General features: G+C 53.8%; 1 protein-coding gene across 5 annotated transcripts in view; it reads left to right on the top strand.

Annotated features, from left to right (window-relative positions):
* ZNF618 (zinc finger protein 618) overlaps positions 1–22475 on the top strand; it is a gene marked incomplete at both ends in the record, with an annotated part of 175589 nt that overhangs the window by 110501 nt on the left and 42613 nt on the right. For 3 of the 5 annotated variants that reach the window (XM_080708570.1, XM_080708569.1, XM_080708572.1), the window contains 3 exons: positions 6771–7030; positions 17805–17882; positions 18327–18365. In XM_080708570.1, the coding sequence (XP_080564696.1) occupies positions 6771–7030; positions 17805–17882; positions 18327–18365 (377 nt within the window). Of the gene's footprint in view, positions 1–6770; positions 7031–15377; positions 15474–17804; positions 17883–18326; positions 18366–22475 lie in introns of those variants that run through there. The other 2 variants (XM_080708568.1, XM_080708571.1) reach the window with 2 other exon arrangements.

Below are 22475 nucleotides of genomic sequence, written 5' to 3'. Positions count from 1 at the left end.
AGGACAAGCCGGGCGTGGTGGTGCATGCTTGTAATCCCTGAGCTTGGGAGGCTGAGACAGGAGGATCACGAAGGTTTGAAGCCAGCCTCAGCTGGTTTAAGAGACCCTGTTTCCAAATAAAATATAAAAAATAGGTCTGGGAGTGTAGCCTGGAGGTAGAAGGCCCCTGGGTTCCGTCCCCAGTACCACCAAAAAAGAAAAAAATGCAAGGACAGATTAACTCTGGTGCTGTGTGGCAACACCACCAGGTATATGGGAAGCAGTATATAGAGGGTTTGGCACTATCTTGGTTTCAAGCATCCACTAAGGAGCATATCCCCTGCAGATAAGAGGGGACTGCTATACTATGGTCCAAAATTATTAAGTAGAAAATTCTAGAAATAAACAAAGCATAAGTTAAATGACTGCCATATTGGATAGTTTAAACCAACATGAACTCATTCTCTCAGCTCTGGGGCCGCAGATCTGAAGTCAGTGTGCCAGCAGGATCACACCTGTGGGGCCTTTGTGAAAAATCTGTTTTTTGCTTCTCTCCTTCTGGTGGCTGTCAGCTTTCCTCAGCTTCTGGCTGCCTCACTTCACCCTCTGCCTCCACGGTCATGGCGTCCTCCCCTCCCGCCCCTCCTCTTTGTTTCTGTCTCGGCAGTTCCCTTGTCTTACAATGATACTTGTTGCAAGGACCGCCCCAGGAATTCAAGGATGGGTTCCCTTCCAACATCCTTAATTACATCTTCGAAGATCTTTTTTTCAAGTAACGTCCCATCACAGACTCTGAGGATGTGGATATATCTCTTGGAGGACCACCATTCGCCCCACAGCAGAGATGGGAAGCAGTCTCACTGTGTCTCTGTCAGGCAAACAGCGAAGCTGTGCCTAGTGAAGGTGGAAGCAATGGGGTCCTCTCCTCGGTGCCGCTGAGCTAGTCAGTTTTTCATCAGTGACATACCTGACTGGCACAACCTAAAGGAGGGAAGATTCATTTGGCTCACAGTTTGAGAGGTTGCAGTCTGCAAGTGGCCGGTTCTGTTGCTTTGGGCCAGAGGCAAGGCAGAGCGTCATGGTGGAAGGCAGAGCAGAGGAAACCCATGGCAGCCAGGAAGCAGAGAGATCAAGAAAGGCGCAGGAGACGAGATGTACCCGTCCAGGGCACACGCTAGTGACCTACCTCCTGCAACTCGGCCCCGCTTCCTACAGTTTCCACCAACTCCCAATACACCGAATGTGCTCTCCACTCATCAGTAACCGTCCAGGCTGTTGAATCAACTCCGAATTTTGGATTAATCCACTGATAGGTCAAAGCCCTCATGACCCAAAAGCCCCACTTCTGAACATTGCTGCTTTGGGGACCACGCCTTCACTTGAGGCCTTGGGGATCATTCCAGATCTCATCCGTAGCAACCGCCCTCCCCATTCTTGCTTTGTGGTTCCTTTGAGACATTGCTGAGGAACCCCTAGGACTTGAGGAACACACTTTGAGAGCCATTGCCGGGGAGCAAGGCCAGGGTTCAGAGACTCCTTGACCCATGTGCTCTGGCTTCTCTCTCAGCCGACCAGTGCAGGCGGTGGCCGGTGAACACATGCAGCAGCTACTTACTGAAAAATATCCTGTTAGTGCCCGACTTTGGATTTTATGTTGAAGTGTGACTTGGGTTAAATATAAAATTCATAGCATATCTTGAGCAACTATTTTGTAGTTATCTATATATAAATCTATTTTACAGCGACACAAATAGAATAGATTATGGAGTGTCAGCATGTAGATAGATTCCGAGTGCTTTTTCACTAATATACCTAATGATTCGTGCTGAGAATATCCAAGGGCTCCACTGTACATTTAAATGGATATAATTAAAATAATGAGCTCTATTTTAAAAAATGATATATGAAAAAAATTTTTTAAAGAAGTTAGAAGGAGCTGCACCACTAATTCAAAGTGATATAAGTACTCCTGCGATTCCATTGTTATTAGGACACCTAATTAAATGCAGAGCATTCCAGAAAAGCAACGTTGGGCTTGTAAATCTCAGGCGCAGAAGTCGGGGGAAGAGAAGTGGGTCCTTGGTTGAGGCCTGAGGGCCATCATGGTGAAGGGAGTGGGTTTGGTGCTGTCGAGCTGTGGGCAGGAGAGGGTGGCTCACGTGGCCCCTGTCCTCCGTGGACTGAATCAGGGATCAGGCCGTGCACACAGCTGCAGTGCGTTGCCCAGCACGACGTCAGGTTCCTTTGGGGCGCGGGGTGTGGGTCGAAGATCCAAGGAGCGTCTGCCTTCTGAGTGGAGGAGGCCCTTCCCCTGCTCCCAACCCCACGGGACCTGAGGCTGGTAGTTTTGTGTAAAGGACAAAGGGTGGGAACCAGGAGGCGTGGCTTGAGTTCCGGGCTCCCTACCCTGTCTTTGCAGAGGGCCTTGTCCATTTTGCATTAATGCCCAGGCCCATTGCTAATGGATGGCCATCCATTGTGCAAACCCACCTTGGGGATCCACTCTATCTCTGTGGGCCCTCCGGAATCACAGGAGGCCTATGTCCCAATGTTTACTTACTAGGAGGTGTAGGTATTCTTTTGGTCTTCAAGCAAGTACATTTTTGGAGCACTTACTGTGTGCCTGCTGGATGCTAAGAATACAGCAGCACACAAGACTCCAAGGGCCCCGCCCGCTCCTAGGGTGTATATGATTCAGTGAGTCATAAATAGAGGAGATATTATCAGATAGCAGCCAGGGCTGCACAGGAAATAAAATGAGGTGATGAGCTAGAAGCTAGACGGAGAGGTCAGAAAGGCGACGAGTGCCCTGAGATTAATTCATTAGCGCACCACGGGCGGACAGCTGTGAAGAGTCACCTGTGCAAGGTAGACATGACATTCAGAGAGGGACTCTGACTCTGACTCCAGCAAGCTCGGAAGGCTTCCTAGAGGCCAGGAGAACGTCAAGAATGGGTGTCATTATCGTAATGATAAACTCGCCCATGTCCGCTCCCTGCTGCTGGTACCACCCCAGCAGCTCACAGGGGCCCTGGTGGGTCCTGTAACATGCAAGGGGACTGAGGCCCAGAGAGGGTCCTTTCCCAGGGTCACAGGGTGTGTAGGTGGTGGGTGAGAGCTGGTCAGCCTGTGTGGCTCTGCAGCTCCTCCCTCCCCATGGGGGGTTAGGGTGCCAGCCGGGACCTTGAGAACAGGAAAGGACACCGAGGAGGGTCGGGGCTGAACTTGAGAACGTTGGCAGTGGGAAGGCTGGGGTGAAGTGCATCTGGGGAAGAGGCCATTCTGTCTCCTCTTGCCCGGTCTCTAGGCCCAGTAGAGCCTCAGCACAGCCAGGACGGGCTGACAGTTGGCACCACATAGTCTGAGCTGCTGAGCAGGATCTTCAGCAGCTTCTTTGATGGTCTATGGTTCATTGCCTTCTTCCATCAGCATGTTCATCTCCGTTGCATGAGGAGATCTGGACAAGGTCCTCAGTCCCTCCCAGGCCTTGTCCTGCTCTGCAGCAGTGGTAGAGCTGGGGTCTGAATGCCCATCAGTCGGACTCCACAGCCTCGGTAGTTAGTTAATGTCTTCCATGCAAGATCCTTCCCTGGCATCCTCTGCTCACTCTCTGTATTAGTATGTTTTCTGCTGCTACAACAAAGTACCAAAGACTGGGTATTTTATAAAGAAACATGGTTTAGTTGGCTGACGATTCTGGATGTTCAAGGACATAGTGCCATCATGATCTCTGGTGAAGACCCCATAGTGGATGGCATCACAGTGGCAGGAGCTGGGGAGCGCCCATGGCAAGGTAGAAAGCTAGAGTGATTCAAGGGTCCAGCTTGCTCTTTTACAGCTCACTCCAGTGGACACCAGCTCACTCCATGAAACTATTCTTAATCCTCTCCTAGGGTACTGCTGACCAAATTACCTTCCCCTAGGCCCTGGCCCCTCTCACACTGCCACAATGGGGACCAAGCTTCCAATGCGGGTACCTTTGGGAAAATGCACTTAAACCCTAGCACTTCTCTCCCTTGACCCCATAAGAAAGAAGGTAGGGGCCAGCATGACACCAGCCCTGGGAGCCGCTGTTGAGGCGAACATGCACATTACTGGCCCTGCATTACAGTGCTGTGATATAGGGACTACATTTAGCCCCATTGTTTGGATGTGAGTTCTGAAGCTGCTTATGCAAGAACCCGCAGTCTGAGAGTAGTAGTTCCACAATTTAACCTGGGATGACCCGTCTTCCAGGCCTGATACTCACTCCTCCTTCGTGACTCCTCATTCCCGCGGAATGTCAGCCAGCCTCTGCTCAGTGATGGGTCTCCCACCCTCTTCTGCAGGCCGGCTGGCTGGCAGGCAGGACTATCCTCTCTCCAAAGCTGCAGCTGGCCCCTTGGGGTTTCCCAGGCCTGCCAGGCCTGCTAGCTCTTTGGTCTTACTGGACTTCGAGTCTCCTCTGTTCTGTGATGACCTGTGGCCAGGTGGGGGCCATGCTACCCTCCCGGGCTCAGGATGTCCCTTGTGGAGGCAGGGATCCAGAGAGCAGCCCACTTTCCCTCTTGCCCACTCTGTTTGGGATGCTGAAGGCTAGGAGTGGATGACGTGGCCGCCAGGGCTGTGGGTGGAGGCCTCCTTCCAACCATCCTCCTTCCATCCGGGTGCCTCGTGGCTGAGCACTGGGTTGCCTGTGACCGGTGCTGGTTCTGCCTCTCGCGCCTGTATGCCTTTGGACCCATTAGTCCACCTTTCTCTAAGCCTGTTTCCTTGACTGTACAATGGAGATGAGCCAGGACTCTCATGCCAGTGGCTGAAGTAGAAAGGTGTTTGTACTTTAGGTTAGTACCTGGAACATTAGGAATCTCCCTAAATAAATAAAGGAAATGACTTAGGAGGGGATCAGATCATCCAATTGTATATTTTTGCTGTGGAGAAGGGGCAGAGCTCAGACCACATCTGGGCATCCTGATGTGGCACTGGGTATCGGAGGCGCCAGCAGGGTGTCATTACTAATAGCAGTAGAGCTGTTGCAGACCGGGCACTGTGCCAAGTGCTTTCTGTTTATTCATTGATTAAAACCCTCTTGGCAACCCTGTTAACTCCGTGTTGCAGATGGGGAAACTAAGGCTGGGGGTGAGGAAGCAGCAGTACTTGCTGGGACACGTGTCCCCAGCCTGCCTCGTCACCCCTGCTCTGTCCAGCTGAGTCACTGCCTCTGAGTTAGTCCGCTCCAGCTGCTGTAGCAGAATACCATACCCTGGGTGGCTTAACTAAACGACAGAAACTTCCCTGCCACCAGCCTGGAGGCTCAAGGTCCAGGTCAGGGTATAGCTATTTGGGTTCTAATGAGGGTGGCTTCTTGGCTGGCAGGCTGCTCTCTTGCATTGTGTCCTTGAATGGAGAAGAAAGCAGGGTGTCTTGTTGTAAAGCCACTGATCCTGTCTTGGGGGCCCTATCTTCATGGCCTCATTTAACCTAAATTACCTTCTAATGGCCCTAGGCCCCCATACCGACACTTTGGGGATTAGGAAATTGACATGTGAAGTGGAGGACACTGTGTGATCCAGAGCACTCCCCCCAATGGCCTCCCTTTGCCTCTTCCTTGTTAGCTGGGGCCCTCCCTGTCATTGCTTAATAATCCAACCTGGGAGACAGTGGCAGCTAGGAAGGACAGCAGTGGTGATGAAATTATGCCTCAGTGATAGAAGGAGCTGCTGAGGCCCAGAGAGGGGAAGGGGCTTGGCCAAGCCGCACAGCAGGCCCTCTGCAGATCCAGGGTCAGAGGCCAGGCCCCAGCTCCCACCCTGGCGCCTCTGTGGTGTCCCTGTTTCTTTGCCAGTGGGCCTTGCCTGAGCATGCCCTGATACGGGGGTCTAGATCTTGAGTCTAGAGCTTCTCCAGAGCAACGGAGAGGGCTCAGTGTGGCCAGGCAGCACCCCCAGGCCAGGAGTGTGACTTGATCTCCAGTATGTGCATCCCTCAGCTTTCCCATCTCAGAAACGCCTTTTGGCTGGCAACACTTCTCCTACCAGAAGGATGTGGGGCTGCGGGATGACGTGCCATCAAAAGGAGAATGGATCTGGACTGGAGGTCCAGGTCCTGGCGTCATGCCTTGGCCTGCCACTGCTTTTGGGGTGTCCTGGGCAAGTCACCACTCTGCTCTGAGTCCCCAAGTCTTCTTGTAATGGAGGCTCACGGATGCACATATCATAAGCTCAGTGCAGACCTCACTACTTCAAGGATGCTTTGCGATATTGGAAGAGCCACCCAGAGCCCAAGAGCTGGTTCCATGACGTCACAGCCACAGGAGCCCCCTGGGCCTGTATTTCCCCGTGTACAAAACAGGAGCAGGGAAGAGCTTGGGTGAAAGCTCATTAGAAATGCAGAATCTCAGGCCCCAGCGTAGCCCAGCAAAACCATGCATGCACAGTGAAGTTTGAGAACAGATTTTTGCCAGCCACAGTCCTTTGGGTCCTCGGTAACTCTATTTGTGATACATACAGGTGACAGGGAGGCAATTGGTGCATCTGGACCTCTTTAGACCTCAGTTTCCCCAGTTGTAAAATGGGTAGAGTTGGAGCCATACCGTCCCGGTGATTTCTAAACTGTTTCGTGGAAGCCCAGGGTTTTTTTGAAGGAGCCTTGGGGCAGTTGTGGAGATGGCATGGGAGGCCAACTGGCCTGGGGCCCTACCATTCACTGTGTACACAGCTTCTTGTGTCTCTGGTGCCATGCACTGGTGAGCCCCCTCTCGGGCCTGCAAGCGGGTGTGGGGTCCCCTCTGAGCAGACTCTCTTCTTTCCCAGGGAGCGCTTGAAGCGCAGCCAGAAGAGCACCAAGGTGGAGGGCCCGGAGCCGGTGCCGGCCGAGGCCCCCCTGAGCGCCGCGCAGGGGACGATGACAGAGGTGAAGGTGAAGACAGAGCTGCCGGACGACTACATCCAGGAGGTGATCTGGCAGGGCGAGGCCAAGGAGGAGAAGAAGGCGCTTGGCAAGGACGGGACAGGCGATGTGCCTGCCGAGATCTGCGTGGTGATCGGCGGCGTCCGCAACCAGCAGACCCTTGGTGAGTGCCCATCTGGGAGCCAGGACCTGACGTGAGTGCAGGGCTGAGTCTGGGGAGATGGCCTCAGCACCATCCTTGCCTGGGGGGCCCTCTGGGGCTTCCCCTCGCTTGCTCCCTCCTGCTCAGAGAGCTCTTCTCTTTCTGCCTGACGGGGCAAAACCCTGCACATTGTGAGGCCCTTGTTGAAGGTGGGGGCCTGGAGCCTTCTGTGGGCCAATGAACCCTTTGCGCCTTGTGGTTCCTAAGCCCTGGTGGGTTCATCCCTCCTTGCCTTGTCTGGGCCCTGCAGAGGGCCGCTGCCAGCCAGGTCCTGCTCAGAGCAGATTCCTGGTGAGGACCAGATCAGTGATAAACTGGTGGCCTTCCCTGCCTAGAGGAGCCTCAGGGGAAGGACATGGCTTCCTGGCCATGGCTTCTCCTCGGTTCCCTGGGGGAGGCCCCAGGGCCCCACACTGCTGCCAGGCTTATACACTCACACACCAAACAAGGCCCCAAAACGTGCTTACTCAGCATAAGGAGAGAGGGGCCAGCAGGACAGGTGGCAGGGGTGTGTCTAGCTGGAGCCCCCACGCTCCAGAGCATGGGGCGGCTGCTCTTACCTGCTGTGTCGATGGTTGCTTGGTGGGGATCCGGGCTCAGCTCTGCCAGATCTCTGTACAGATTGCATGCCAGAAATGAACATTATGACGTGGATTTTCTTGGCTTTCAAATTTGGCAACAAATTCCACATTTGAATTCTGCCAAACGAAATGTGTTTGTGGGTCAGAGTCATTTCTAGGGCCTCAAGTTTGCAACCTCTGTGAAATTGAGGCCCCGTTCCTCAGCCTGGCTAGATACCCCATCTGGTCTGGCCCAGACTTCTGCTTTCATGAATTCCGCCCTGAGTGGCTCCTGAACCTGGCGTGTTCTCAGAAGTGCTGCCGCCTCCCTCGTCGCTGCCCGCCCTCCTGGTCCAGGGCTGGCTCATCCCCTCCTCACTTCCCAGTGCCTCTGTCTTGCCGGTGGGTGTGAGTTCTGTGTGTGGCCTCCTGGGCTGGAGTCCAGGGTCTGTTCTGCTAGTTTAGACTCAAGGCCTGTCGCCTTTTCTTCCCAGCTGCTGCAGTCGGCCTCCTGCTCCCTTCCCAGCCATTCCTCGGCTACTTGGGCTATCATCAGTCCACTGTGTCATGGCAGCATCCGCTAACACTTAGGCTTTTGTTTCTCCATGCCCCGTATGCCCTGCTCTTCACGCTGGCTGCAAGGAGGCCCTGGCAAAAATAGCACTGACCGTGCTACGTCTCTGCTTGCAAACCTTGGGACCGGCTCCTAGCATCTCTAATGTCTGAGCCATGGTACCAGGGTCCTCCACAGCCCCACTTCCTGCCTCTGATCTTTCCAGACCTTCCATTCCAGTGCAGTGTGCTCTCCTGCACTTGCTCATGCTGTCCTTTTTCCTAGGAATGCCTTTGCTCATTTCCTAAATCCAACCCATCCTGCGAGGCAGCTCCAGTGTCACCTCCTCCCAGAATCCTTTCCTGATCACCTCTGGTCAGAGAGATCTGTTTCTACTTTGCCCTTCAGGAAGCCACTTTCCACTGTTTATAAATTAGTGGCCCGGTCTCTGTCTCTGCCATCCAGTTGGAAGCCGCTAGAGTTTGGAGCTCCCAGACCTACCTGATTTCTATCTCCATGCCCCCCACTCCTACCTACAATACCTAGCAAGGGCCTCACTTCTGGGAAGCCATGTTGACAGTGGCACTGTAACTGTTAAAACAAGGCCAGGTTCCACTGCAGTAACAAAAGATCCTAAAGGTAGCCAGAAATCTTGGTAGCTCAAAACCCCCCAGATTTATTTCTTATTCACACAGTATGTCCATCATGGGTCCCAGGGGACTGTGCTCTGCCCTGGACTGAGATAGAAAGCTGCTTCTCTATACCATATTGCCAGTCAAATGTGACAGATGTCAGGGTGAGCCAGAAGTATCTGGTGCGGGGCCTACATACCAAGATTGAGAGAGTGAGCCTTTTCAGGGGCTACTCCTGGCCCCATCAGTACTCTCTCCTCAAGCCAGGTCTGGTCACCACTGGCGGTGCTGCTGGTTAATGGAGGAGAGGACATACCCTTACTGCCTATGGTGTGTTAAGATTCATTAGACCCAGTAGCCACTTAGGGTGCCCAGTGAAGGGCAGCAGATTCTGACCCTTGGGATGGAGCCAGTGGTCTGGATGCCACTCAGAAAGCCTCCAGCAGCCAGGCTTGGGAAATGCCGGGGCTCTTCCCTAGGCCGGATGCCTGGTGGTGAGAGCACCAAACCCCTCAAGCCTTGTGCTGGCCCCCAGTGCTGGTTTCCAACCCAGCAGTGGGGTCCTCAGCCTCTCTCCCCGTCCTCATCTGTTAAATGAGGCATGGCCCCTGTCCTGGCCACCTTGTGGTATGGGACCCCTAAGCATCGTTGTAAGGAGCAGTGTTGCATGAGGTACATGGAGCCACTCCTGACTGGGACTGAATCCAGTCTCTCTGACTTATGGAAGATGGTACTTGGGCAGGTTGCTTGTCCTCTCTGTGCCTCAGTGCCCTACAGCCACAAATTCCCAAGGTTATATGAGGATACGGTAAGATAATGCAGGCAGAGTTCTTGGCACTGTGCTTAGTGAACACTGGATGAGCTTTTACTAGCTGTAGTACCAGTATTCACAGTATAATGTAATTGTTTTTTCCTCAGTCTAAAAAGCCCGCGTGAATTTTAGAAAAACGGACGGGGAGAAAAGTTGGCATTGTAAGTCCCTGGTGGTCCTTGTACAGCCTCTCTAGAATTCAGGGACTTTGAGTATCCCGCGAAGCCTCTGAGTTACTCCTCTGGCCACACAAGCTCTAAAAGGTTGTAGAAGCCCCAGGGGAAGGTGAAAGTGGGGCTGCCAATTTGGAGACTGAACCAGAGCAGGGACAGAGCGCACCCTGCTGGTTGTGGCGGCTCATTTTATATTCTCCTAAGGCAAGCCTTCCCGCCCAAGGCTGTGGTTTCTGCTAAGGGTAAGGCTGAGGGGACAGCTGGCTTGGCTTCTTCACCAGGAAAGAAAGGCATTTAAAAAGATAGGCATTGAGGTGAGAATGGAACCTTTGAACTCATCTCCAGATGGCAAGTAGATTTTATCTTATGAGCCAAGTCTAAGTAAATCGCTGCTGGGAATTCAGTGCTGAGGATTTTAGAGAGTGACAGGATTGATTGCTGATGTCTGCTCTGTATGCCGAAGTAGGTAGTAGACTATGCTTGCTGTTGATTCAGCACCCTTGACTCCCACCCGCCATATTTGTGTGTGTGTGTGTGTGTGTGTGTGTGTGTGTGTGTGTGTTAGAAATTGAACCCAGGGGCATTCTACCTCTGAGCTACACTCCCAGCCCTTTTTATTTTGAAACACGGTCTTGCTACGTTGCTGAGGTTGGCATTGAACCTATGATCCTCCTGTCTCAGCCTCCCAAGTACTAGGATTACAGGCATGTGCCACCACACCTGGCTGACCCCTTCATTTTATAGAGGAGCAGCCAAAGGCCTCTGGAAAAGCAGAGAGTTGCTCAGAGTGACAAACCAATTTGGGGACATCTTCCTTGTTGGAAGTGGTCTACTCACTTCGTAGCTCCTACTTCGCCTTCATACCCATTTCTGGAAGTAGAGTAAGGAAGGACCTGGCCAGGGGTGGGAAGCTGGTTGGAGCCAGGCCCCTGCGTGAGCTCCTGCCATGCGCTCTGTGTCCTGGTGGCCCGGCATGGGAGTTGCCTGGTGCCTGCGGCTCTGGGCGGGGCGCGGACGTGTTGTGCTCACCCAGACACACGCGGGCTCAGAGTCAGGCTCTGTTGCCGAATAGAATGGTGTTCCTGTTCGCTCCCCCAGAGCTGTGCCAGGAGGAGCCTCCAAGCCCTCACTGGGCCTTTCAGAGCCGTCAGACAAACAATGTTCCCAGTGACACAAACATTTTCCAAGACACTTGCCGTGGAGGAGCCCGGGTCGTGGACACGCGATGGCATTTGGCAGCTCCTCGGTCTGAGAGAGCCGGGGGGCATCGGTGCCCAGGCCTCCTGCCAAGTTTGCAGTGACTGCTGCTACCGCCCTGCTGCCAGGAGAAGTCCTTGGCGAGAGGGTGTCTCTCACTCCTGGAAAGAACATCATTGCCAGCTGGGTGCCGTGGCACATGCCTGTAATCTCAGTGACTCTCCCAGGCTAAGACAGGAGGGTCACAAGTTTGAGGCTGGCCCGGGCAACTTAGTGAGACGCTGTCTCAGAATGAAAGATTTTTAGAAGTGCTGGGGGTGCAGCTCAGAGGTACAGCACTTGCCAAGCGCATGAGTCCTTGGGTTCAGTCCCCAGGATTACAAATAAAAAATAACCTCACTGCCATTGGAGCTGGTGTGGGGTTTGGAGGCAGGACCTGGTGCTTCTGTTTTTAGTAATACAAACAGAGAGGATACTGAACTTGACCACCTTATTGGGTTAAAACCAGAGGTTAACAGATGCTTGTGCTGCCTGACAGGTGCACAGCAGCCCTGAGAGGGAGAAGTGTCAAGAGCTCTTCTCTGAGAACGGTGGGTAGACATAAGCACTGCCATCGTCACCCCCCAACTTCATGGCTGACGTCACTAACCCATCACTGGCAACTCTCTCGTGGTGTAGCTCAGAATCCCCTCCACACAGCACACCAAGAAGTCCCTGGCAGTCAGCTGAAAGTGGAAACCTGCTTGCCATCCTTGTCCTAGACGAAGACAAGTCCAGCTGGATTTGCAATAATCAGGACCTCTGGCTCACAAACCATTTCCTGGTTCTAGGATGTTGGCACTCATTACAGTGGTCAGAATGTGCCCTCATCAGTGGGTGCTCTTCTCTGTGCTGGGGCCATTGGCCCTTCATCCTACGGAAGGTAGAGATGGGGGAAGGGGTGCCAGGGGCATGGAGACCTGTGTGGTCCTGAGGTTCCTGGCATGGTGCAGGAGCCCGTGAGGATGCCAGCAGTGCAGCCTCAGCTGGCTTCTCTGCTCATGGAGGCTGTGCATCAACCAGCTTGTTTCTAGAGAGGTAACTTGGCATAAGGAGGAGCCCTCTTGAAGAGCTAAGGACTCTTAGCTGGGGACAGTGCAGCAACACAGGGACAGATAGAGAGTACAAATAGTCACAGGGTACCACATTTCAAGGGGAGACGGAGTAGACACTTTGCAGGTAGCCCCGGCCAGTGTGGAGAGGGCAAGGGCGATGACGTGGTGACTGGAAGCTGCGTGGTCACTGAATGTACGTCTGTAAGGGAGAGAGTTCCCCATCCTGGAAATGAACAAGAAGAGAGGGTGAGGAAGAGAGTCAAGGCCCAGATGGGAGACTGGATTCTGCAGCATGGTTTCTATACAAGTTTGTGAGCACCGAAGGAGGGAGGGAGAGGAGGGGATGGGGCTTCAGCCAGCAGGCAGCAGCTGGGTTGAGGCTCTGGAAGGAGCAACAGAAGAGCTTCACAGCCACGTGGGTCTGGGCCTGTGACAAACACAGGCAGCGAAGGTGCCAGGCCCTGCTTTATAGTGCCAGCTGATAGTTAGCTTCCTGTTTCAATGGCTTGTTGGCAGGGCTTCACACCCGAGCCTGCCAGAACCAACACTCAGCTCTTTGCTGCAGCCGCGCAGAAAGGAGGGGTTCTGGCCGCCCTCCCAGGCACATCTTGTCTCTGTACTGCCTCTCCATCTGGTGGTCTGAAGTGGAAAGGGGATCCTGGTCGGAGAATCCCTGTTGGAAATGGCTCCGGGGTTTTATGAAAGTCAGGAGTCACCGGGTTTTTAAATAAGCCCCTTCACCTCTCTGAGCCACGGGATCTTGAATGGTCAGTAGATATAATGAAGTCTGCCCATCTTTCCCAAAGGATTGTTGCAGCAGAGAGAAGTAATAGGTGTGAATGTGCTTTTTAAGGTATGTGTGTGTGTGTGTGGCGAGGGGGGGTGACCAAAATGTAAAACATCAGAAGCCTCAGGCAGTGGATACTTCCAGGGTGACCATTCCAGGAATGCTAGGAACCTGAAAGGTCAATGTGGGAAATATTTTTTTATTCATTATCTCCTAAAAGAATTTTGAAAGGCAGTATTTTCTTTTTTCACATTTTTGAGTTGACATCTAACATTTCTTTTTCAAAGTTTAAATGATTGCCAAGGATGTAATTTCTGGAATATTAGATTTTTTTTTAAGGTGGCAGTTTGGAAATAAAGCTATAGCCCACTCTTTAAATGTATCCGGGGGAATCCGTTGAACACCACTGCTATTTGATATCCGCCATCGTCACTTAAAAAACATATGAATGAGCTCATCTTTAACAGTCAGAAATTTTATGTCTTTCCTTTTTCTCCTTGAACTCATATTTCCAGTCCACTTCCCCCACAGGGTTTTATCCTAATGTAATATATTTTTTATGCTTCAGAGTCTTTTATTGATCACTGTTTCACACTCATCCGCCACAACAAGAGGTACATAAATTGAAATAGAAATTAAAAAAAAAATCCCTAGGATCATAAAGCTCTATGTTTTAAGACATTTTTTTTTCCAGATTGAGTTGTTATTAGCATGCAATTCATCAAAAACAAATTTAGATAAATAGTAAATGTAAAAGTAAAAAATTATCGAAATGCACTTCTTGATGGAATGGATAGGGCTTTATTTCTTTCTCAATTGGCTCTTGTATCTGCGGATTAATATTCCTTACTGCTTATGTCTTCTCCTCTTCTTATGAGAGGAAGACTGAGCCTTCATTTCATTCCGGATCTTTGGTGTTCGGAAGGGAACGCACTTAGAAAGCCTGAGTGTGCAGATTCACAGCTGGCGGCAGATGGAGTGTGTGTCCGTGTGTGGTGTCACTTAGCGATGATTTGAACTCCTTCAAAGATGTGTGGCCAAAAAAATAAATAAAAATCACACAAGGCTGTATCATCAGACAGCATTTTGAATGGTGTCTTGACTAACAACTCTATTAGAACCTTCTTCATTTTGATTAAAAGCAGAGAATTGGAAATCCTGGTTTCATAAAAGGTACCGTCTCCCTGGCGATTAGATCCAGTCACCTTCTAAACCCAACCCTAGTGTTTTGGTCCCTCGCTGCCAGCCGTCCCTGCAGCTGACTCGGCATCAGGGCAGCCTGATGAGCTGCCATGGTGGCATGGGGCTGGTGATGCGTAATGAGCCCATTAACTCACCAACCACTAGCTGAGCAACCCTGGCCCTGGATCCCTCTGGAAGCATGGTTCCCTGTAGAGTGGAGGCCTCTGAGTTGCCCCGGCCTCTCTTCTTGAGGACTTGCACGGAGATGGGACAGCGATGGAGCAGAAGAGTCAGGCGGGCCGAGTCATGGGAACTGCGCACAGGCGCTGCTCCCGGAGCTTTGCAAAGCCCGGTGGCACTTGAGCACTGTGGCTCTGGAGTAGGGCAGATCTAGTGACCTCTGGCAGGGAGGGGGTGCCACCCCTTCAGCCCTCACTTCCCCCCACTGAACAATGAGGACAATCATCCTTATCTGCCGGGATTGTAAGAACAAGCTGAGCTGATGGAAGAAGCCCCTGACAGGAAGCCTGCACCACCTGCTAGCTGTATAAACTGCAACCCACCCTGGCCTCTGCCCCCTCCGCTGTGCCTTGGGGTCAGGGGCCAGTCCTTGTCAGAAACATTGCGGGTGACATGAGCCACAGCGCCCTGCACACCTGGCACCTCGCAGAGGGTAGGGGTGGTGTCTGCTGTGGTTCCTGAATGGCTGGGGAGTCAGAGGACAAAGTCGCGTGTGGGCAGGGAGTGGGCGTGTGAGCAGGGCCTGTCTGAGCTGAGAGTATCAGAGAAGGTGCTCTGGGCTCCCTGTACCAGCCTGGCCTGATAGTGGCCACAGGCCAGGGGACACAGACCACAGCACACGTGGTGTACAGCCCTGTGGAGGTTCATTTTGCTGGAAGGTTTTGGGGGAGAGATTTTGTGTTATAATGCGATGAACCAGAAGACAGAGAAAACATGACCCTCTTGTCCTGGGTTACATTCAGGAAGTTGAGTTCCAAAGAAAACATATTGGAAATGCTGGTGGTGACAGCTGTGTACCAGGCACAAAGACATCCTGGTCTTGTGGTGGCTGCTTTCTGCCATCTGCAGCTTCCCTAGGGCACACACGGATGCCCCTGGGCCAGCACAGGTCCTGGAGTGAGGAGGTGGACACCGTCCCAGCAGGCAGCTGGGGAGACAAAGCGTCAAAAGCACCAGGGACTGACCAAGCCTAGTTGGAGCCCGCAATCCGACCCCACTGAAATTGACTTTGCCCCTTCCCCTGACTCCCTGGCACTCCCCAACGTTAAGGGCTTTTTCTGATTTCTTACGTAATTCAGATGGAAAAGCGCCTGAAGGCAGCTCCCACGGCGGATCTGTGCGAAGCCGGTACTCAGGGACCTGGATTTTTGACCAAGCATTGAGATGTGCACCTGGTACGTGAAGGCCGGGGGACAGGGCCTGAGCTGGGACAGCATGAGGGGGGCCACGGCTGGACGTAGCTGCCAGCTGCACGCCCTGACACGCAGGCCCTGCCGGCACCCGGGGCACCGAGGGGCTGGAGTGGTGCTGGAGCATTTGGAAATGGAAATTCTGTGATGTCTGGACCAGTCCAGCAGCATTTCCTGTGAGCCCCAACTCTGAAACAAGCCAAGGGGGAAAGGGGGCCCAGGGCCGCTTGTGCAGGCCGCCGCCTCCTCGGCAGGACCCCGCAACCTGCAGCCACTCCCGTCCTGTACTTCCCCGGGATGGGGGCCGCTGGGGGTGTTCCTCGGGTTCAGTTGGCCATGGTTCTCTGTTTCTGGAGTGCATTCAGCAATTCCAAAGAAAAGAACTAAGTGCTAACATTTAATGAATGCTTGCTATATGTCAGGCACTGTGCGAGGGACCCACAGTATTTCTGTTAACCCCCTTCCCTGGGCACAGTTTCCCAGAGAGGAATCCTGAGGTGTGGCTCCTCCTTGACTGTGGGCAGCCCGCCGGACTGGTGCTTGGTATACAGCAGGCTCCGTTTGTCACTGGGCCAGTGTCCTTCTCCCAATTAGATGGAGAGCAGGGGTCGCTCCTGTTCACTGTTAGGACCTCAAAGCCTGGCCTGTTGCAGATGCTCAATAAATCCTTGGTCAGCTGAAGGGGAGTTGGCAGGAGCTATTGAAGAGTGGGTGAGGGTGGCCGGAAGAGAGTGGAGGTCATCATCACTCGGTGAGAGATGAGTGCAACAGCGAAGACACTGTGAATTTATTGGGCCCTCGCCAGGTGCCAGCCACAGGCTCAAGTCAAAGAACCGTGCAGCCTGATCGCTGCTCTCCACGTGTTTATATTTTTCCCTGTATGACATGTGCAAACCCCTCCATGCCACACTGCCGAGTTCCACGTGGGTGTTAGCATGACCGCGTCCTTGGAGTGACCCACGGTAGCGCCGGCACCAGATGCTGTCACTCAGCACCTCCTCTGTGCCGGCTACTCAGGCGCCGACTCTCATTGACCCTGAGCTCGCTCGAGAGGACCAGGGCTACCTGAGCCCAGGCGACAGGCGAAGAACTGGGCTCGGCAGGTAGAGGGACACGTTGGAGATCGGTTAAGAGGGAGCAGCACCACGCTAACATTCCGACTCCACGTCCCGTGCTCGGTGGCTTAGTCTGACTCTTGGAGCCCTCGTCCAGCAAGAGGGTCTCAGCTCCCAGACATGGCAAAAAGCGGCAGTCAGTGACCACGGCTGCTGCCAGCGTCCCGGCCTGTGCAGGGAACACTGTTCAATGTATTTGGTCTTCACATCAACCCTCTAGCATTATACAGTTTTCCAGTGAGGAACTGGAGGGACAGCCGGTGAGTGAGGGAGCCGAGCCCTGGCCCAGGTCTCTCTAAATCAGTGGTTCCCACACCTGGCTGCAGGGTACCGGAATCCCTTGAAGACCTCATCGGGAAGGCAGACAGTAGGCCTCTAGAACACACTTCCTGGCCCTTCTGTTAGGAAGAGCAGGACAGGGCCCAGGTGAGTGAGGAGGACAGGTCTCCCTTCCCTGGGGCTCCTCCGGGTTGGCTCCCATGGACTCTGCCTGGCTTCCTGCTGTGGGCCTTCGCCTCACGCTCTGGCCTGTCTGAAACGCCCTCTGGCAGTTGAGCCATTTCAGTGGGCAGCTTCTGGGAGGGGGCCCTGCAGGGATTGGGGGTGGGTGTGCACACCACCTCGGTCTCATGTGTCTGAGGAAGCTGGACACTTCTTAGGGGCATGACAGAGCTGTCGTGGAGGGAGGTCCCGTGGGCCTCATTCTATGGATAAGCAGGCTGAGGCTGTGTGTCTGAGGAAATACCGGGATCGTGCTGCTCCCAAGTGGTAGAACAGGAACAAGGACCCCAGTACATCCCGATTGGAAGTCTGTCCCCTTAGACCTTTCTCATCCTGGAAAAGGGGCTGCTGGGATCACTGAGAGGCACGTCAGGAATGAGTTCCCGTGGCGCAGCCGCCCCCTTTAGAGCACTCTCCATTCATCTCCCTCCTCTCCAGGTGTAGGCAGAGGAAGTCACTGGCTCCATCTCAGCAGGTTTGAAACCGAGGCCTAGAAACGTGCTTCTTGCCCAACGTCTGCAGAAAGTCAGGCGCAAACCTGGATGTGGGCCCTGGCCTCAGGACTTCTGGCCCAGGGCCGTCTCTGCTGGCCCGTGCTGCCCCGTGTCACAGTTGGGTCTACCCAGAGGTGGCGCCATGGTCCGGGCCTGGTGGTCACAGTGGTGGGCTGCTGACCGGTCTCTCCTCTTTTGTTTTCCAGGGTCCTACGAGTGTGGGATCTGTGGCAAGAAGTATAAGTATTATAACTGCTTCCAGACCCACGTGCGGGCGCACCGAGGTGAGCGGGCTGACCCAGGGGTCACACCTCCTATTCCGCTGCTTCTCCTACCCGGGCCCCTCTAGGTGTCCCAGAGAGCTCCTGTCTCCTCCGATTCCCTCCCTCTTCCTGCTGTGGAGGGAGAGGCCTCCCTAATGTGGGAAAAGACTCTGGACCCCAGGAGGGTGGTAGGGAGGCCACTGGGCTGTGCTTCAGGGCTCCCGGCCCTGCAGCCAGGCCTCAGTCATGCCCTGTGTTGATGGCAGCTCCCCTCCCCAGCCTAGCAGGCAGGGAAGCAAGGCCAGACCAGGGCAGGTGGCGTCGAGGCCAGGCCAGTCCCAGCGGATCTCCTAAGGGCACAGTCTGACTGCTTCTGGCCGCCTCAAGGTGGCCCGCTCCACTCTCTGCCACTCAGTGTTGGCCTTGGCGCCTGGCTCACCGCCTTTCTTTCTCTCTTTCTCACAGACACGGAAGCCACTTCAGGGGAAGGAGCCTCCCAAACCAGTGAGTACTTTCCCCTCCTTGCGGGCTGGTGGGGCTGAGAGCCAGGCGTGGGAGGAAGAGGGGCTGTTCCTATCCACTTCCAAGACACCCCAAGTGGCCTCTGAGGCACGCTGCTGGGGTCCAGGCTCTGGGGCCAGAGGGACTTTATGAAGTTAAAACACGGTACCTCAGAGAGGCCCTTCTCAAAGTGGGTTCCAAGGCATCACATTTTCCCAGCTGTTCTGTCAGTAGAGGGTTCTCTGACCAGATAACTTTGGGAAACTTTTAGTTGTACTGAGACAGGAAGTGTCTTCACTGTGGCCATCCCAGGCCCTTTGTGGGTGCAAATGCCTGGCATCTCCAGGGGAAGCCCAGCCTGTGTGGAGCCTCCTGTGTCCCTTGGACGCTGACTCATGGGTCTGGGGTTGCGTAGCCGACCTTGAGAAACACTGTCCCAGAGAGTTTGTCATAAGTACCCACAGCCATGGTCACAGCTGCTTACAGTTGCTCTGCCCTGGACCTATCCCAGCGTGCGGGGCCTGTGGGGCCTTGACACCTGGGGCCTCTGCTCTGCTGCTCCCAAGCCCTGCCTGCCCTCCCACCACTCCTTAACCTCAGGGGCCTAGTAAGCCACCAGCCAGGTTGGGGTAGACTCGGGGGAACCTCTGCTGCCCCTCTACTGAGCTTCCAGAGCCAGCAGGTTGCCCTCAGGTCAATGTCCAACAGAAGTGTATGCCATGTTCTTCAAAAGGTGCCACCTAGAGCTGGGCGTGGTGGCATACGCCTATAATTCCAATACTTGGGAGACTGAGACAGGAAGATCACTGGTTCAAGGCCAGTGTCAGCAACTTAGCAAGACCCTCAGCAACTCAGTAGTACCCTGTTTCAAAATAAAAATAAAATAGAGCTAGGGGTCTATATCAGAGGTAGAACACCCCTGGGCCAATCCCCAGTATAAAAAAAAAAAATTAAAGCCAACTGAAATATTTTTAGAGCACTATTAACAGCCCCATACCAGAAGCCCTGATGCCGGGGACTCACTGAGTGGAGAGTCGGTGCATTCACAGGAGGGGCAGTGACGGCACTGACGCGTGCTAGGCCGAGCAGCACAGACAACCCACACGCACAGTGTGGGCAGGAGGAGCCAGACATGGAAGGGCCCTCTGCTGGGACTGCACAGGAAGACAGGCTGCAGAGACCGCAGCGGGCGGGGGTCAGAGCCATGCCCCTCGGGGGCGGTCGTCTTCTGCGCTGAGCCAGGGGCTGCTGACGCAGGAGTTGGCAAGCAGTTGGTGACTCTTGGCCACATTATTTGCTTAGGATCTGTAGGCTTTCTCACACCAGGAGTCAGTAGTGTCCTGGAGAGGGCCAATGGGGGTAGGTTAGGCCTGAGAGGCCTGCCATCTCCATTATGGGTGTTCAGCGCTGCCCTCATGGGGACCCTCCCAGGGACAGTGGAGCTGAGCTAACCATAGACGGCAGGCCACCTGTGCCCACCGCCCACCCCATGCTTCATGCTATTATACTGCTATACAATTAGATAATAAATCAACATTACCAGAAACAAACCTAAGATGAAACCGGTCGAGGAGGTCAAAGGTGCCAGGGCTAAAGAAGGGCCCTGGTGGGCCCAGGTCCTAGTGGCATTCCTCCTCAGGCACAGTCCCACCTACTCTAGATTCTTACCCACATGAGACAGGCTGGGCTGAGAAGAGGACCCCGTGTCCAGGTTGGCCAGACACCATGGCATAGCTCAAAGCTGGGTGGAGGCAGAAGCTGGCCCTCCCCCACTCACCTAGCACCCATTGACTTCTTTCTCCCCCAACAGCTCTCTTCTTGTCCAGCTCCCATGGCCCACCTGCAGTCAGCCTCACATTTAAAGAACGTCTCTCTTTGTCTTTGCTTCCTTGGCTGTCTGGACTCCTGGCCCCCCAGCAGCCCCTCAGTGACCCATTGTCTTCCGTCTGGCTCCGTGGCGGGCTCGCTGGTTGTTGAGGGTTCTGTGGCTGGGGTTCTTTTTATTCCTTCCCTCTTACCCTTTTCCCTTCCTCCCTGTGGAGCTTTCTCCCTGCAGCCAGTGTGCTCTGCTGTTCTTAGACCTGAACCCAACCTTGCGTGGGCCAGCTTGCACACTGGCCTTCTTACAGGGGCCTGGTCATGTGGTCTTGGAGGCAAGTGGGTTGATTCCCTTTCACAGGTATATTAGGAAATGTTTACCAGGTATTACTCAGGTGTTAGCATCATCTTTGTTTATTCCTTACAACTCTTAATTTTGTTATTAGTAGTACTTATATAGCCTATTTATTCTTTATAATGATGCTGGGAAGTGAAGGAATTTCCATTATTCCACCATTCTGAGGTGCGGGGGTCAGGGATAAGTCTGAGGTCAGTAGCGTGGGACAGGAGCTCAGGGGCCTCCCTCCGGAGGTCTCTGAGACCCTGAGCTCCAGGGGAGTCCTGAAAATGTGGTGTCACTACCAGGAATCTCCTGTGGGGTAACGCTTGCCCTAATTCACTCTTCCATTAGGAGTTAGGAATGTGGTCCCTATTCATACTGGAGAAATGTCGTAGAGATTCCACAGAGCAGGTCTGGTGTGCTGGGTGGCAGAGGGAAGGGACAGATGTGGGAGGGGCAGGACCGCGGGCAGCTGCGGAGGGCAGCCAGCACTCAGTGTAAGAGGAATTTCAGACCAGACTGATCTGGAGCCTTAACTTTCCTGTCTCTTCCCAGGTGTCCAGTAGGGGAGGGCAGGATAAGGGGAAGCACATAGGATGATGGGGGAGGTTGCTGTCTAAGCTGGATTGCTGGCTGCTGAGAAGGACTGAAGCCCCAGCCAGGCATGGGATCCTGGAGAGGCCCCAGGATTCATCTCTCTTTCTCTGAACCGGGGGTGGGGGGATAGGGAGGCAGAACTAGGCCCCTTGTCTCTATACCCCACCAACTCTCTTTTGGAAGATTATGGCCATCCTCAACATCCACACATGCCAAGACTGCGGGCCCTTTGCTTAGGAACCAGCAGCTCTCTGTGGCCCTGGCTTCTGCTAAGGCACATTCAGAGACTGCTGGGACTATGAGAGAGGAGATGGCTAATGTCATCTGTGTCCCTAAGCCCAGAGAGGGGTCCAGAAACCTTCCCACAGCACTGCAGCTAGTGCATCCTTAGAGTAGGAGATCTCTTCGGAGCCTGGGTTTGGGTACTGAGGAACAGGAAGGAAGTGCCTGGACCCAGGAACAGAGCAGCTTATCCAGGTAGAGTAGGGACAGGTGCCCTGACTCAGCCTGGGCTTAGAGGTGGCTCTCTGAATCCGGGCTCTCCCCTCTCTCCATGTACCTGTGAGTGAGCTACAGGACTGCTCTGAGCCCAGGGATCCTGGGTGAGACGGGATCCAAGGACCTCCCTCAATATGCCAAAGCCAGGTCCCTGCCACTCCAGACTTCAGAGTGGGAGGGAATCGTCCTGTGTGCTGACAGCCTCACACTGTGGTAGACGTGGGGTCAGCCACCCCCAGGCCTGTGTTATCTGCTGCTGTCTAGCAAATGTCCCTAAAGGTTAATGACTCGAAGCAGCAAACACTGGTCACCTTCCAGTGTTTGTGACCAGGCACTTGAGCGTGACTTCATGGCTCCTCTGGTTCTGGGACTTTCATAGGGCTGTGGCAAGCTTTGGGTCAGCCAGAAAAGGGCTTCTTCTAAACTTGCTCATCACAATCTTTGGTAGGACTTGATCCTCGCCAAGCTGTGGATGGGGGTCTCAGTTCCTCACTGGCTATTCCCAGGGTCACTTTTTTTTTTTTTTATGCTGTAGATTAAACCCAGGGACATTCAGCCTCTGCTCTGTTTTATTTTTTATTTCGAAACAGGGTCTCACTAAGTTGCTTAGGCTGGGATCCTCGTGTCTCAACCGTGTCTACAAGCATGGGCCACCATACCCAGCTCCCAGGGTCACTTTCACCACACTCTGTTCTCCGTAAGCCAGTCACCAGTCACTAGGTCCAGCCTAGACTACAGGGTGGGGTCACACAGGGCATAAACGCCAGCCAGTGAGGCTCATTGGGCGCCATCTCCGAAGCTGCCCATGCTTCTAGCTGTGGGAACTGGGGAAAGTCTCTTCTGGTATTTAGTTTCCTCCT

The sequence above is a fragment of the Muscardinus avellanarius genome, assembly GCF_963383645.1.
Source record: "Muscardinus avellanarius genome assembly, chromosome: 13".
NCBI lineage: Eukaryota > Metazoa > Chordata > Mammalia > Rodentia > Gliridae > Muscardinus > Muscardinus avellanarius.
This window is presented reverse-complemented; position numbering and strand designations above follow the sequence as displayed.